Here is a 13,380-nt window from a genome sequence, read left to right on the forward strand (position 1 = left end):
CTACTTTTTTAAAATTTCTCTATCCAATAACTGTGGGCAGAATGAGGCATGAGGCCGTGCGGACATTTTACCAACAGTAGAGTTAGTTAAGACTAAAAATTTTACCTTCGAGTGTAGTGAAAACATCTGAAATTATCAGAGCAACCAACGAGGCAAAGAGCAGCTTCATTATACGTTCGACAACACCTATGTATAGCACAGAAGAGAATGCAATTGCACTAACACATATTGTATCTGAAATGGAGGGGTGTAAGTGTAGGTAATGGGGAAGTATTTTCATATTAATCAATTTTTCTGCCTGCTTTTTCGGACAAAACTTTGAAAAACTGTACGATGTGATTGGTTCCGGAATTTTTTCATCCTGTAAATGAATCCAGACTCAGTTGTTAACACTGATCTTCATTCCTCGAAATGGCAATTTTAAAATTATTTTTGATGGATATTTTATCCCGTTTATAGGCATAATGTAAACTTTTAACAGTTTCTAGCATTCGATTGACGAAAGAATCTTCAGTTCAGGACCTTAGTAAGAGTTTCGGATTGAAAATTTGCCGGCAACAGTGCGCACGTTTCTCAAAAATTGTGAAATAGAGGGCGTGACATGGCAATCGCTTTTACTATGCTAATTTTATAGGAAAATCCCATTATTTAACAGTTTTTGGGGACGGTTTTGGAAATTACTCGATCGATTTTCCCAAAAGGTCAAGATTTGCTTATTTGAGATAAAGCTTGGCTACTTAGTTAATTTCAACAAATCAATAATATTGCTAAGTTTAAAGTTGATTTAAGTTAAAAATACCTGCGAAAAACAAATATAATCTATCGGATAGGACTTGATTTAAAACTCTCTCCGTAAACAGTATTATTTCGCGGCAGATAAATCAACTGTAAACTTAGGAGCATCATTATCTTTAAACTGTTGAATTCTATTTATAAATTTTAACTGATCAATCTTGAGGCTACACCTCACAAAAAAATTAAACAGAGGCGCTACTAATTTTTTTTAGCAATTTACAGAAACTCGATTGATAATAAAAAGATGAAGATGATTTCATTATTCGAATAACTTTCTTGAGACAATTATTGCAAAGGATAAATTGTCCATTTTCCATCACATGCAGATATGTAGAGGTAACTTTTAAAAATAATTTTGAAATTGATTTCGACAGATTTAAAAAAGTAAGTTATGAAAAAATCCCATCCTTTTACTCGGAGTTAGATAACTTTAGAATAAACAAATAGAATAGCGCAGAGGTAATAGTGCAAATTAAACCTAATTTTTTTTGTTATAATTGCTATTTTTTATCTCTGTCATTTGTTCGGTTATTATTATTAGGGCTTCGAGTTCCAACTTAAATAAAATAATTGATATTAAAGACAGCTTCATTGCTCACATTTCTACACAAAGTACATTTAATTGCTGATTGTTTTAGAGTAGTTATAAACAGTGAAGAAAATGGAACTTAAGTGCCAAAATTCACACGATTTTGCATTGTGAGCACCTATCTTTAAGATGTATTCTTACTTTTGGATTGGATTTAAATTAGAAAAAAAAAACCTGAGATCAATTACCTTTTCTGCTTCTCTATGAAGTGTATTATCGATTCTTTCCTCGGAAAAACGTCCAACAGCTCGTCTAGTACTTTCTTCAAGTGTGCGGCTCAAGAAAATACTGTGTAATTTGAATTGTGGGTGTCTGATTTACATAGTCCAACAACTAAATAAATATCTAAAAAAATTAAATTAATTTAACATCAGCTGTTTGTTTTTGCGTTGAAAGATTTTTATACATTGAATCACAACTGCAATTTGGAATGCGTTAAGCAGAAAATCATAGAATTCTCTTTTAGCGCAAAGATCTCGTCAAGTGACATTAATTTTTTGATCTCTGTGGATAACGCTCTTCTTTGAGCACGTGTCATCAGGGAGTTACAAGGAAATTAATTCAGAAAGCTGAGGAAACAAGGAATCGGGCTAATTACGACATGTGGTTTTAGCTTTATTTACATTAGAGCAATATCAAGGCCGTCGACACGAAAATGTTAGGGACCTTAAGCAGTCAGGACGGCAACGCCAAGGAAGACCTCGATTAAATAATGAATTTCTGCCGTGTGTTTATCGACTCATGCAGCGCCACATCTCAACTTCAGCATAACGTATAAAAGAAGAGTTGAGTTCCAAATGGAAATTAAAATAATTTGCCGTCGCGGTTTCGGTTCGCAGACGACGCAAATTGTGGTGATTTGACGTTTCTTTTTCATAGGACGGCTAAGAAATGTACAAAGTTTTAAAACGCACGTGCTGAGCTATTGTTCTGCCAATCAGATCTTTTGTTTTTCCATGTTCTCGTTGTCTTCGCCGTCGAAGTTTGCTTAAGGTCCCTATTGACCGAAAATCGTGCTCTTTTGCACTTTTACTTTGAATTCCACCTGAATACAATGAAGTTCATTTAGTTTTTTGACACAATGAAATTCAAAAATCAATCGCTGATGGTTACCTTTTAATAAACTTTGTTATTTCCATTTTATATTTCATACCTATGGAGTAGCGGCGTGAAAAGAAACTCAGAGAGCGAACATTTCAGAAAAACCTACGCGTTGAAAAATTCATCTAAGTGTTCATCAAGTGTTTATGAGATATTTCTATAAGCAGAGAACCGATTGACATATTCGTTTCCTCTTGCAAGTTGACAAAACGTGAGTGGACTAAAGAAGGAGACTGTCAACAGATGAGTAGAAAGACAAGTAAGAGAGTTTGATAGATCACAGACCCAAGGGCTTCATACAATGCCCTGCTGTCTAGAGTTTGATTTAAAAAAAAGGTCAAAACCTATCATAACATTTCTGAATTGAATATTGAGTCTGAAAGAGGTTGACATTGTATTTCTGCCACTCACAAACAGCCTTAGCCCTGAATTACCTCAGACACTTTTTTTTTCTAAACGTTTTCATAAATATAAATCGAATATTAAGCGTCTATATTTTTCCTCCAGTTTTCGTTTTTCGATAAAATTTGAATATGTGCTTACTAGAATTATTTTGCACTTTCTTCTTTGCCTCTGCATTACCACAGTAGACAGTTTAACACTATCTATTCCCATATTTTCTTCTAATATTGATCAATTCTGCTGGATTTTGCCTTTTTTGCCTTGAGTGTATCATTAGAGGAAGGCCAAGATCTTTATGAAACGGTATTTTCTTGGATGCAATGAATTGTTTGGTATCAATGTTGACTCAGTCTGATTAATGTTGACATCGGTTTCGTTCTGAGATTGTCGTCCAGTCTGACCACATGTGCGGAATGAAAACGAAATATTTCAACATTTTCTGAAAAATTGCGGCAGTGTACAGACACAAGGGTATACGATTATGCCATTTTTTGGTAGAGGAATAAAGTTCACTATAAAAGCGACTGTTCTAGGTGGGCACACCGATTTGCCCAATCATGAAACTAGCAACATACATATAAATATATTGCTTTAGCTGAGCGCTAATGAGCTGAGAGTCAGACAGTTAATTCCCAACAACAGAAGCAAAATGGGAAATCTAATTTACAACTTTGTTCACGTAAAATATCAAAAAACTAAATAATCCAATCATAAGGATCTATTAAATTTTGGGACAGAAGGGAAGGTGGAACTTTTCAAATGATCAAAGTATCTGTCCAGAGTAGATTTTGTTCATATTTGTTAGTTCCATTTGTCAAGTTATCTGTTATTTGTTAGATAATAATCTTGTTCTCAAGTTTATGATGCACTGAATATAACGTCAAAAATGTAGATCAGACGAAATTAATTTAGTTCATGAAGGCACCATAGGCCTTTCCAGGTCTCCTATCATTTTATCACGAGTTTGAACAACGCAGGTTAGTCAACGCATCAAATTGAGGTAACGCAGTGTGAAATTTTGATTTTAGCTTAAGACGACAAATTGCCACGTGGAAAAAGTGGAAAGATCAAAACGCAAACGGTCGTAATTGAATTCAAGCCAGCCTCGGTCCAATTGTGTTTAAGTGCAAAATGAGGGGAAGAAATGAAAAGAAAGAACTAGACTGAAGTTGGCCATCTGAAACAAGTATGATGGAACAGAAAAAAGCAAGTAACCTTTTGATTTTTATTTACCTTACAATCTTAATGTTTCATACATGTATCTTTGTCTTTTTTGCATTTTTTTGAGATGTATGACGACAGCTGGTTACATGCAATGGATGTCAAACGATATTGGGTTCACATTTGTCGTCCCCTTCGTCAATGACGCCTGAACAAAAACAAAGAAAAAAGATTGGTCACATCAAAAGCGAATTACGAATTCAACTTCAAGTTCGAGAGGAAAGAAAACGTGCTTTGAATCATAAATGGGAAACGGAAGAAAGAATGGTACGTTTTAAAACAAACAAAGTATTGTGGATCTTCAATGGATAGGACTTGACTAAGGGATTCCTTCCTTGCACCCATTGTTGGTTGACTCGTTTAGATCTCAAATTACCCACATAAGATAAAACAGGGATTAGTCTCAATTAGAAACGACACAGCAAACAATCTCGATATCGCCTTACTGGAAGTTATTATAAATACACAGCATCTAAAAGATGAAGTTTGCTTACCAAGATTTTTCATTATGCTCTTTGGGCATTACCATTGAGTAAGTTTTTCAAACAAATAATAACATTCTGTTTACGTTAAATGAGTTATCTCGGATATGAATTCATTCCATGATTGTGACAATCATGCAGATTGCCAATTTCATTTTAAAATTACAGAAAGTTAGATTTGAAATTAAGGATTTGCTTAGTGACGTTGTGTTAGGATAAAACGATAGGTTGCTGAGACATTCATCGGAAAAATTCGTTGGAGGTCATATTAACCAAGAATCCTAAAGAAATCCTCGAACTCATGTCAAGATGGTTTCCATCTCGCGTATAAATGTATCGCATAAGGAAAACTTAAGCTTTCCACATACAAGTATTATTTAATAATTGTATAACGTACTTATCGTAAGTGGAACTGTCATGGAGATCACACTTGGTCCCTGCCCACTCTTGCTCTGTACTTGTTTAACATAAGATGGCCTCTGCTCTCCTGCGTGTCCGACAAGAGCATATGATCCTCGGTAGTCAAGAAAGTCCAGATCGTAACCTCCAATTCTTTTCAGAGCGTCAAAAGCTTGTTTGAGATGTATCGAGCCCTCGTCTTGGACTGCAATTAGGATTATTTTGCTGAAATGGACAAGGAAATTGTGGAAATGTAGCAAATGTTTCACACGGCAAAGGTTAGCTTATCAGCGCAATCATTCAATGAGGTAAGTGTTTAAGGTCGCATGGTTAATACTATTGCATCCATAGTTTCTCTCTCTGAGAAACACCAAAAACTATAGAAAATGAAATAAAAACTTGTACTTAACATGGATTTGAAGTAACATTTTGGTGCCTTTATTACTTTACCACTAAAAGTAACCTTTTCATTGAACGGGTAAACTGGTCCATTTCAGTTCTGATTAAAGCAGTGGCGGGCATGTCCACGCTTATTTCCTTGTTCATCTGACTTGTTGTGTTCAAACCTTGCGCCGAATAATCGCACAATTTTTATGATCGAGCGCGTTTGCCTGTGTATGACACCTGAGGCAAATGCTTATCAGCCTTTCATGCCAACTTTTGAGCGGGATCTTTAAAATTTCACCCTCGTGAGTTTTGAGTGGGATTTGCAAGACAAGCTTGTGCCGAGAGGATGTCAACTGATATTCTCTTGTTGGTACTTACTCTCCAGTAATCCCGTTAAGAAAGCCTTTCAACTGGTTTCCAGCAGCACCATTTCCATGAGTATCGAAACTGACGGAGTGTTCCACAATTCCTGCATTGAAATTTTTTTTCTCGGTATTTAACGGAATAACAGGCAAAAAGGTTTGTATTTTATGCGTATATAGTTCTGTCTTGCATTATTATGAAATAATATGCCTATTTTCAATTTTTTTCTCATTTTACACGCTGCAAAAATAAGTTCCTATAACTACTCATTTGTAGTCGATTTTTTTCAAAATTTCATTTTCTCAATGTTATTGGCACTTAAAAAATAACACCACTTAAGTCCTTTACCTGTTACAGCATCCAGGACAACAACATTATGCCCTCTCTTTTTCTTAGAGTGTTCATTGCCATTCACTTTTATGTATGCAATGCCACATGTATTTGGCGTTTTTCCCGGATCATTACAGCCTTCGCTGCGGATGTCTATTTTTATAGAAGAACCTGAGAAAAATAGTGGACAGTGCTTTAGATTAAATATCTATCTGTATCGGTAAAGGTAGAAGCAAAGAACTTTCTCGAAGTGTCGAATATCTCTACCAATAATTCTTCTAATGACAGTTTTGCACCAATTTAAGTGCTACAAATGGATAAGAGGAATAAAACTGAATCAAAGTGTTCCCCCCCTCCTTGGTCTAGAAGCTGGATACACTTGATAGTGTCTTACCATTTTTATTAGTATCAGAAAAATATTTTCAGTATACGTTAAAAAATGAAGTGAAGGGTGGTACATTGTGAGCTCAGTAATAAAATAAGGAAGTATATTTTTCAACGTGCTTCCAGCGTTGCGCGAGGTCAAAAATTATGCTATTGCAGTTTTCAAAGGTCTCATTTGTTGTGGCCAATGTTTCATTTTATTTTTTTTTTCTCCCAGATAAGTCTTATATTTCCTCACCCATTAATTTAACTTATTCTTTTCGTCTTTCCACCAATCATTTTTACACCACTTTTTTTTGCTTTATTTAGATTACACTGCCCATCATATATCATGTTTCACGCCCCTTTTAGCAGCATGTCTTATTTTGTGTCCGACGAGTGTATTGTGCCTCGTATATTTACCTCGCCGCTTTGAGATAAATACTTGTTTTAGTGAAGACTAAAACAGTAAGATAATACAGTACACCAAGATTATTTTAACTCCTTTATTTCTTCAACAGCTGAAATATTTACGGGCACAAATTCTGCGCTTGTTGCTCAGAGGTGAATGGTAAAGGATATTCGTAGTTTGAGATGATTTCAGGAAGTGAGAAAAAAAAACTGTCCATGTGGTGAGACCTCCAGGGCGACTGTGAATCATCAGACGTGCGCTATATGTTTGAGCCCTTTTTAAATCATAGTATCGTTTAAAGAAATGTTTGTGCTTAGAAACTGAAAGAAAAAGCAACAACAACACAACAACAAAAACAAAAAATAAAAAAAACCTAAAAGCATTTTAAATGTGAATTCTTGTTTTTAGTTTGACTTTTGGTTGACTCTTGAACTTTCTTCCTCTGATAATTAAAAACGATTCACGTCGCTACAGCAGATAATTGCAAAGACAATAATTAAAGAGCAGATTTTTCTTTTGTCTAAAACATGGCAATAAAAAGGCAAGACTGTAAAGCAGAGCTTAAGGCAAAAAATTTAAGAAGCAATATTGTAGATACGATCATGCTCGAGCATGTCATCAACTGACAAATATCATCACCGGGAACGGCTCTAAAAGCTTAGAGCAGTTCATCTACACTATCACGAGTTTCCTTGTCTTTCAAAATTCCCTATAGTAAAATAAAAACAGAGTGGGAAAAAGAAGTTGTTTATAATAATGGAAACAACCCATCTTACAAGGTTTTAAGAAAGACCGTCAGGCAGGTAGGTTTCTTTAAAAATTACAAAGAAAAAAGGGAATCATAGGATGAACATTCGATTAAATGCTCGTACTTGCCTTGTTTAGGAAAAAAAAAGTATCAAAACGTGCATTAGATGCACTGCAGGAAAACTTATTTTAACAATTACTTTGATAGATAGAAAAGTTTTCCGTATAACTTCATCTTATTCTTAATCCTTGAGACAAACAATTTTATTCCCTATAGCTTTTTGAGTAAAAAAAGCTCTGAGCATGATATCAACTATATGTTCTACTTAGCAGCTAAAAAAATGGTAAATAGTAGGTTATTATGAGCTGAGAGTAGGAAAAGATTTCCCTACAAAGTCATGCTATTCTAAAACAATGCCATGCTTTCAAAGACAATCCAGTTTTTGTGCCATTTTTTAAAGTGGGGGGAGAGGAAGGAGGGGCTGTGCGGACATTTTGCCGACGTTATAATTAGTTAAGACTAGAAATTTTACCTTCAAGTGTGGTGAAAACATCTGCAATTATCAGAGCGACAAACGGGGCAAAGAGGAGCTTCATCATGTGTTTGCTACACCTATATATATTACAAAAAAGAGAATACAAATGCACAAATACATAGTTGCTGAATGGGGAGGTGTTAGTGGAAGTTCGTACCAGAGCGTGGGTAACTGGAGAAGCGTTTTCATTTTAACGCTTATCATTTTTTCCACCTGCTTGTTCGGACAAAATCTCGAAAAACCAGACGTTGTGATTGGTTCCGGAACACTTTGGAATTGTTCACTCCTGTATTGAATCCAGACTCAATCGTTAACACTGATCTTCCTTTCTCAAAATGGAAAATTTGAAAAAGTTTACTAAACTCGAGAGGACGTTGTTTGTTTGGAGTTTGGCGATTTAAAACCATTTAACTCACCATGAAATTGTAGCATTATTTAAATTATTTTTATCCCGTTGATAGGTATGACGTTATTTTATAATTACTTTGAGAATATGTGTTAACTTTGAACAGTTTCTGGCATTCGATTTGCGAGACGCGAATCTTAGGTTCAAGACCTTGCTAAGAGTTTTGAATTCAAAATTTGCAACAATGCGCAGGTTTGTCAAAAATTGTACAATAGTAAGCGTGGCATGCAATCGCTACTACTATGCTAATGTTATGGGGAAATCCCGTTAAACTGTTTTTCGGGACGGTTTCAGAAATTCTTCGGTAGACTTACCCAAAACTTCAGGATTTTCTTATTTGAGATAAGCCTAAGTGCTTAGTGAATTTCAACTAATTAATGATGCTGCTAAATTTAAAGTTGATTTGACTTGAAAATTTGTCCAACGAAAAACAAATATAATCTATCGAATAGAGCTTAATTTAAAACTTTTTCCGTAGAAAATATTATTTTGCGGCAATTAAATCAACTGTAAACTTAATGGCATCATTATTTTAAAACTGCCGAATTTAATTTATTGATTTCGACTAATTAACCTAGAGGCTACACCTCACAAATTGAGAATTCAGTAAAGGCGCCACTTATTTTATTTGGCAATTTGTTGAGTCTAATTCACAGAAACCCAATTGAAAATTAAAAATTAGAGATGATATCATCATTTAAAGACCTTTGTTGAGACAAAATTACTGCATAACTGCTATTTTTCATCTCATTATTCAGTTATCATTATCTCATTCTGTTCAGTTATCATTATTAAGGCTCCCAGTTCCAAATTTAATAGACACAGTTGATAGTAAAGACAGCTTCAACACTCAAATTTTTTAAACAGACTACATTTAATTGCTGATTGTTTCAAAGTATTTTATTATAAAAAGTGAAAAAAATTGAACTTCATTGCCAAAATTCAAACGATTTCGCGTTGAGGGCGTCTATAATCGAGAATTATTCTTACTTATTTATTGGATTTCAATTAGAAAAAAAAGCTTAGGTTAAATACCTTTTCTGCTTCTCTATGAAATATTTTATAGATTCTGTCCTCCAAAAAACGTCCAACAGCTCTTGTGAACTGCTTTTTTAAATTGTACGGCACAAGAAAATACTGCGTAATTTGAATTGTTGGTGTCTGTTTTACACTGTACAACAATTAAATAAATGTTTCAAAAATAAGAATCAATTTAACACCAGCTGTTTGTTTTTGCGTTGATAGATTTTTAGACATTGAATCACAACTGCAATTTGCCCTGCGCTAACAAAGTAATCATAGATTTCTCTTTTAGAGCAAAGATTTCTTTGAAGTGACATTAATTTTTTTTTATCTCTGTGGATAACGCTTTTCTTTGAGCTCATGTCATTAAAGTTGCAAAGAAATTAATTCGGAAAGCTGAGAAAACAAGGAACTGGGCTAATTTCGACATGTGGTTTTAGCTTTATTTAAATAAGAGCAATGCTAAGGCCGCCGAAATGAAATCGTTCCTGAAATTGTTTGGTATTAATGCTGACTTGAACTGATTAATGTTGACATCGGTTTCGTTCTGAGAGTGTCGTCCAGTCTGAAAACGAAATGTTTTCTAAAACATTGTGTTAGTATACAATCAAAAGAGCACATGATGAAAAATAAAAAAAAAGGTACAAATTCTCAATTTCTTTGGTACAGGAATAAAGCGCACTGTAAAAGCGTATGAGCCAGGTATCAAATCATGAAACTAGCAACATACATATACACATATTGATTCAGCTGAGCGCTAATAAGCTGAGAGACAGACAGTTAATCCCAAACAGAAGAAGAAAAAAGAGAAAACCGATTTGCAACTTCATTCACGTAGAATATCAGAATTACGAAATACGCCAATTATAAGGATCTATTAAATTTTCGAACGGGAGGGAAGGGGGAACTTTTCAAATAATAAGGGTCAATCACTGGGTAGATTTCGTTGGTATTTTTTAGTTCTATTTGTCCAACATCAGAGCGAGAAAGGAGAAAATCCGTTTAGTTAGTTAGATAATCAGTTATTTGTTAGATAATCATCTTGTTCTCAAGTTTATGATACACTGAATGTAACCTCAAAAATGACGAATAGACGAGATTCTCTATCATTTCGTCGCGAGTTTGACCAACGCAGGCTGGTCAACACATCAAATTGAGGAAAAGAAGTGTGAACTTTTGGAATTTGCTAAAGACGACTAATTGCTTCGTGGAAAGAGTGGAAAGACCAAACGGAACTGATCGCAATAGGCCATTTCCGAATTACTTTTTGCCTCTTTTCCAAAACGAGGACTGGTGCTCAATCATTCGTTTGAAATGTGTTTAATTTGCATGTGAATGAAAACTTATAACCGTATGAAAGGATGAGCATTAGGACTCGCTTTGAAAATGAGGCCAATGGTAATTTAGAAATTGCTTATTGAATTCTAGCGCCAGCCTCGGTCAAAATGTGTTTAGGAGCAAAACGAAGGGAGGAAATGATAAGAAGAATAGGCCACTTCCGAGTTCTCGAGATTCAGTGATCTGGTACCGAAATTACAGCGCAAGGACGAGGCTAAGTGCGAAGTCGTTCTCGTTGGTATAAAGAATAAAGTGCTGTGGTGGGGAAAATGAGAGAAAAATTTCTCGACATTCAGTGGGAGAGAGGCATTCAGCTAAGCTAAGTGAAGGCGGCAAAGGAAAGAAAGAAGCATAGCTGTTGGAGTTATGCAAGAAAGCTGCAGCAATGAAGAAGATCCAACCAGCCGCCTTTGCCGAAGACCGAAAAAAGCTGTTGGAAGAGCAATTACAAACAAGTTAGGGCAAATTTCTAGTTCCTAAAATGTTGGATGCTTGGATGCACAACCTCTTTAACTTTCCAGAGTTTTCGTTCGGTGTTCACTTGCAACCTGGCCGAGCCTTGCCTCAGTTTCTTCTATGTCATCATTTACTTTAATTTAATCGTTCTTTTTTTCTTTTTGAATCGTAGCAAGGGTTTACTGTAATTAGCGAAACGATCTGAACGAACAAATTGGAAATCTTTTACTAGCGAAGTCAACTCAAAATCTGCAATTAGCAAAATGGGAGGCTGTAATTTGCGAAGAGAAAATTTGTAATTTACGAAACGAGAATCCGTGCTGTAAACTCCATCGACCGAGAGGATGAATCGATCAGTTCGTCACTAGCGTAGATTGTAAACCCAACGTAGCATATAATCTTAACTATAAATACAATTTGAACCCCAAGCTAATTTTTTTCTGATTTTATTCCATCTTTGAATATTTTTGTCGTAAAAAAGGGCAATGGTATGAGATAACTTCTATGTTTTCATGCTGAATATTCAAGTGAATATTTTGCAAAGTACACGACGAGGATTTTCCTTTCGTTCCCAAGTTGTTATTTCATGCAAGATTACTTACGTAAACCACGCCGGTAGTGAACTGACTGATTCATCCTTCTAGCTGGTGGCTAAAAGTTTTTTTTGCACTTCTAGTGTGGTCAATTAAAGATCTACGTACTTTCCATTTCGCAAATTACAGATTTCCATTTCCAAAATTTAAGAGTTTGAGTTCATTTAACAATGTACAGGTTTAAATTTAGTTTCGTTTCGTTTTGCAAACTACCGTAAGCCCTCACTACGATTCAGCTGGAAGTAAACTACGCCAGGTTAAATAGTGACATCAGAACAAGTGAGGCAACGCTGCATACGGACGTCCAGCGAGAGCTCTGGAACGTTAGAAAAGTAGTACGTCCGAGCATTAAAAATTTTTTTATTGGAAATTTGTCGTCACTTGTTTGTAATTTCTCCCTCAAAAAGCTTTTTGCGGTCTTTGGATGAAGGGGCAATTTTGATCTGCTTCCTTGCCACAGCTTTCTCGCATAAATCAAACTGTTCCGGATTTTTTTTTTCTTTTTCCGCCTTCACTTCACTTTCAGCCTTTCTAACGAATAATTTTTTAACTCTCTTTCAATGAATTCCAGAAATTTTCACTCGTTTTCTCTACCAAGGCACTTCTTTCTGTCGCTGAGAGAAACTTCGCAATTAGCCTCGTCCTCACGCCGCTGTTTTTGGATGGAGAGGCAATTTTGATCTGCTCCTTGCTACAGCTTTCTCGCATAAATCAAACTGTTCTGGATTTTTTTTCTTTTTCCGCCATCAATTTACTTCAGCCTTTCTAGCGAATAATTTTTCACTCTCCTCCAATGAAATTTGAGAAATTTTACCAAGGCACTTCTGTCAATCGATGAGAGCGACTTCGCAATTACCCTCGTCCTTACGCCGTACCTTCGTTACCAGATCACTAAACCGCGAGAACTAGGAAGTGGCCCTTTAGACTGAAGTTGACCGCCTGAAACAAGAGTGATGGGGCAGAACGAACATAGGTAACTCTTTGATTTTTATTTACCTATCAATCTGTATTGTTTCATACATATATTTGTTTTCCTTTTTGCATTATTTGAAGTGTATTTTTTGAGACAATGGCTACGGGCTAAGCTAGGTTATCAAACTAAATTTTGCGACTCTTGGCAAGTGAATCCAGGAGTCCAAAAGTCCAGTCCAGTCTAGTTTCCTGTCTGGTTACATGCAATGGATGTCAAACAGTATAGGGTTCACATTCGTCGTCCCACTCGTCAATGACGTCTGAACAAAAAAAAAAAGGAAAAAGATGACTAAATTATGGGGATTCCTTCCTTGCACGCATTGTTGGTTGACTCGTTTAGATCTCAAATTACCCAGATGAGATGAAACAAGGATGAGTCTCAATTAGAAACGACACAGCGTACAATATCGATATCGCCTGACGGGTAGTTATTTCCACTATCACACATTTGAAATCTGAACTTCG

The 13,380-nt window shown here is 35.5% G+C and overlaps 2 protein-coding genes across 5 annotated transcripts in view; both read right to left on the reverse strand.

The window, feature by feature from the left end:
- The window catches only part of LOC113686086 (uncharacterized), a 29,378-nt gene extending 27,694 nt beyond the window's left edge, over positions 1-1,684 (reverse strand). For 2 of the 4 annotated variants that reach the window (XM_089205464.1, XM_089205466.1), the window contains exons 1-2: positions 1,573-1,683; positions 106-186 (exon numbers count right to left, since the gene is read on the reverse strand). In XM_089205464.1, the coding sequence (XP_089061590.1) occupies positions 106-169 (64 nt within the window). In that variant the 5' untranslated portion in view covers positions 170-186; positions 1,573-1,683. Of the gene's footprint in view, positions 1-105; positions 187-1,572 lie in introns of those variants that run through there. The other 2 variants (XM_089205465.1, XM_089205467.1) reach the window with 2 other exon arrangements.
- A 2,409-nt stretch (positions 1,685-4,093) lies between these two features.
- Positions 4,094-9,715, reverse strand: LOC149046515 (protein O-linked-mannose beta-1,2-N-acetylglucosaminyltransferase 1-like). The gene is made up of 6 exons (XM_089205587.1): positions 9,569-9,715; positions 8,125-8,204; positions 6,088-6,240; positions 5,755-5,845; positions 4,988-5,214; positions 4,094-4,256 (listed from the first exon to the last, which is right to left on the reverse strand). The coding sequence occupies exons 2-6, from the start codon at positions 8,189-8,191 to the stop codon at positions 4,210-4,212; spliced, it is 585 nt and encodes a 194-aa protein (XP_089061713.1). The 5' UTR covers positions 8,192-8,204; positions 9,569-9,715; the 3' UTR covers positions 4,094-4,209.
- Between the last annotated feature and the right edge of the window lie 3,665 nt (positions 9,716-13,380).

The sequence above is a fragment of the Pocillopora damicornis genome, chromosome 4 (genome assembly GCF_964200805.1).
Source record: "Pocillopora damicornis chromosome 4, jaPocDami1.2, whole genome shotgun sequence".
NCBI classification, from domain to species: domain Eukaryota; kingdom Metazoa; phylum Cnidaria; class Anthozoa; order Scleractinia; family Pocilloporidae; genus Pocillopora; species Pocillopora damicornis.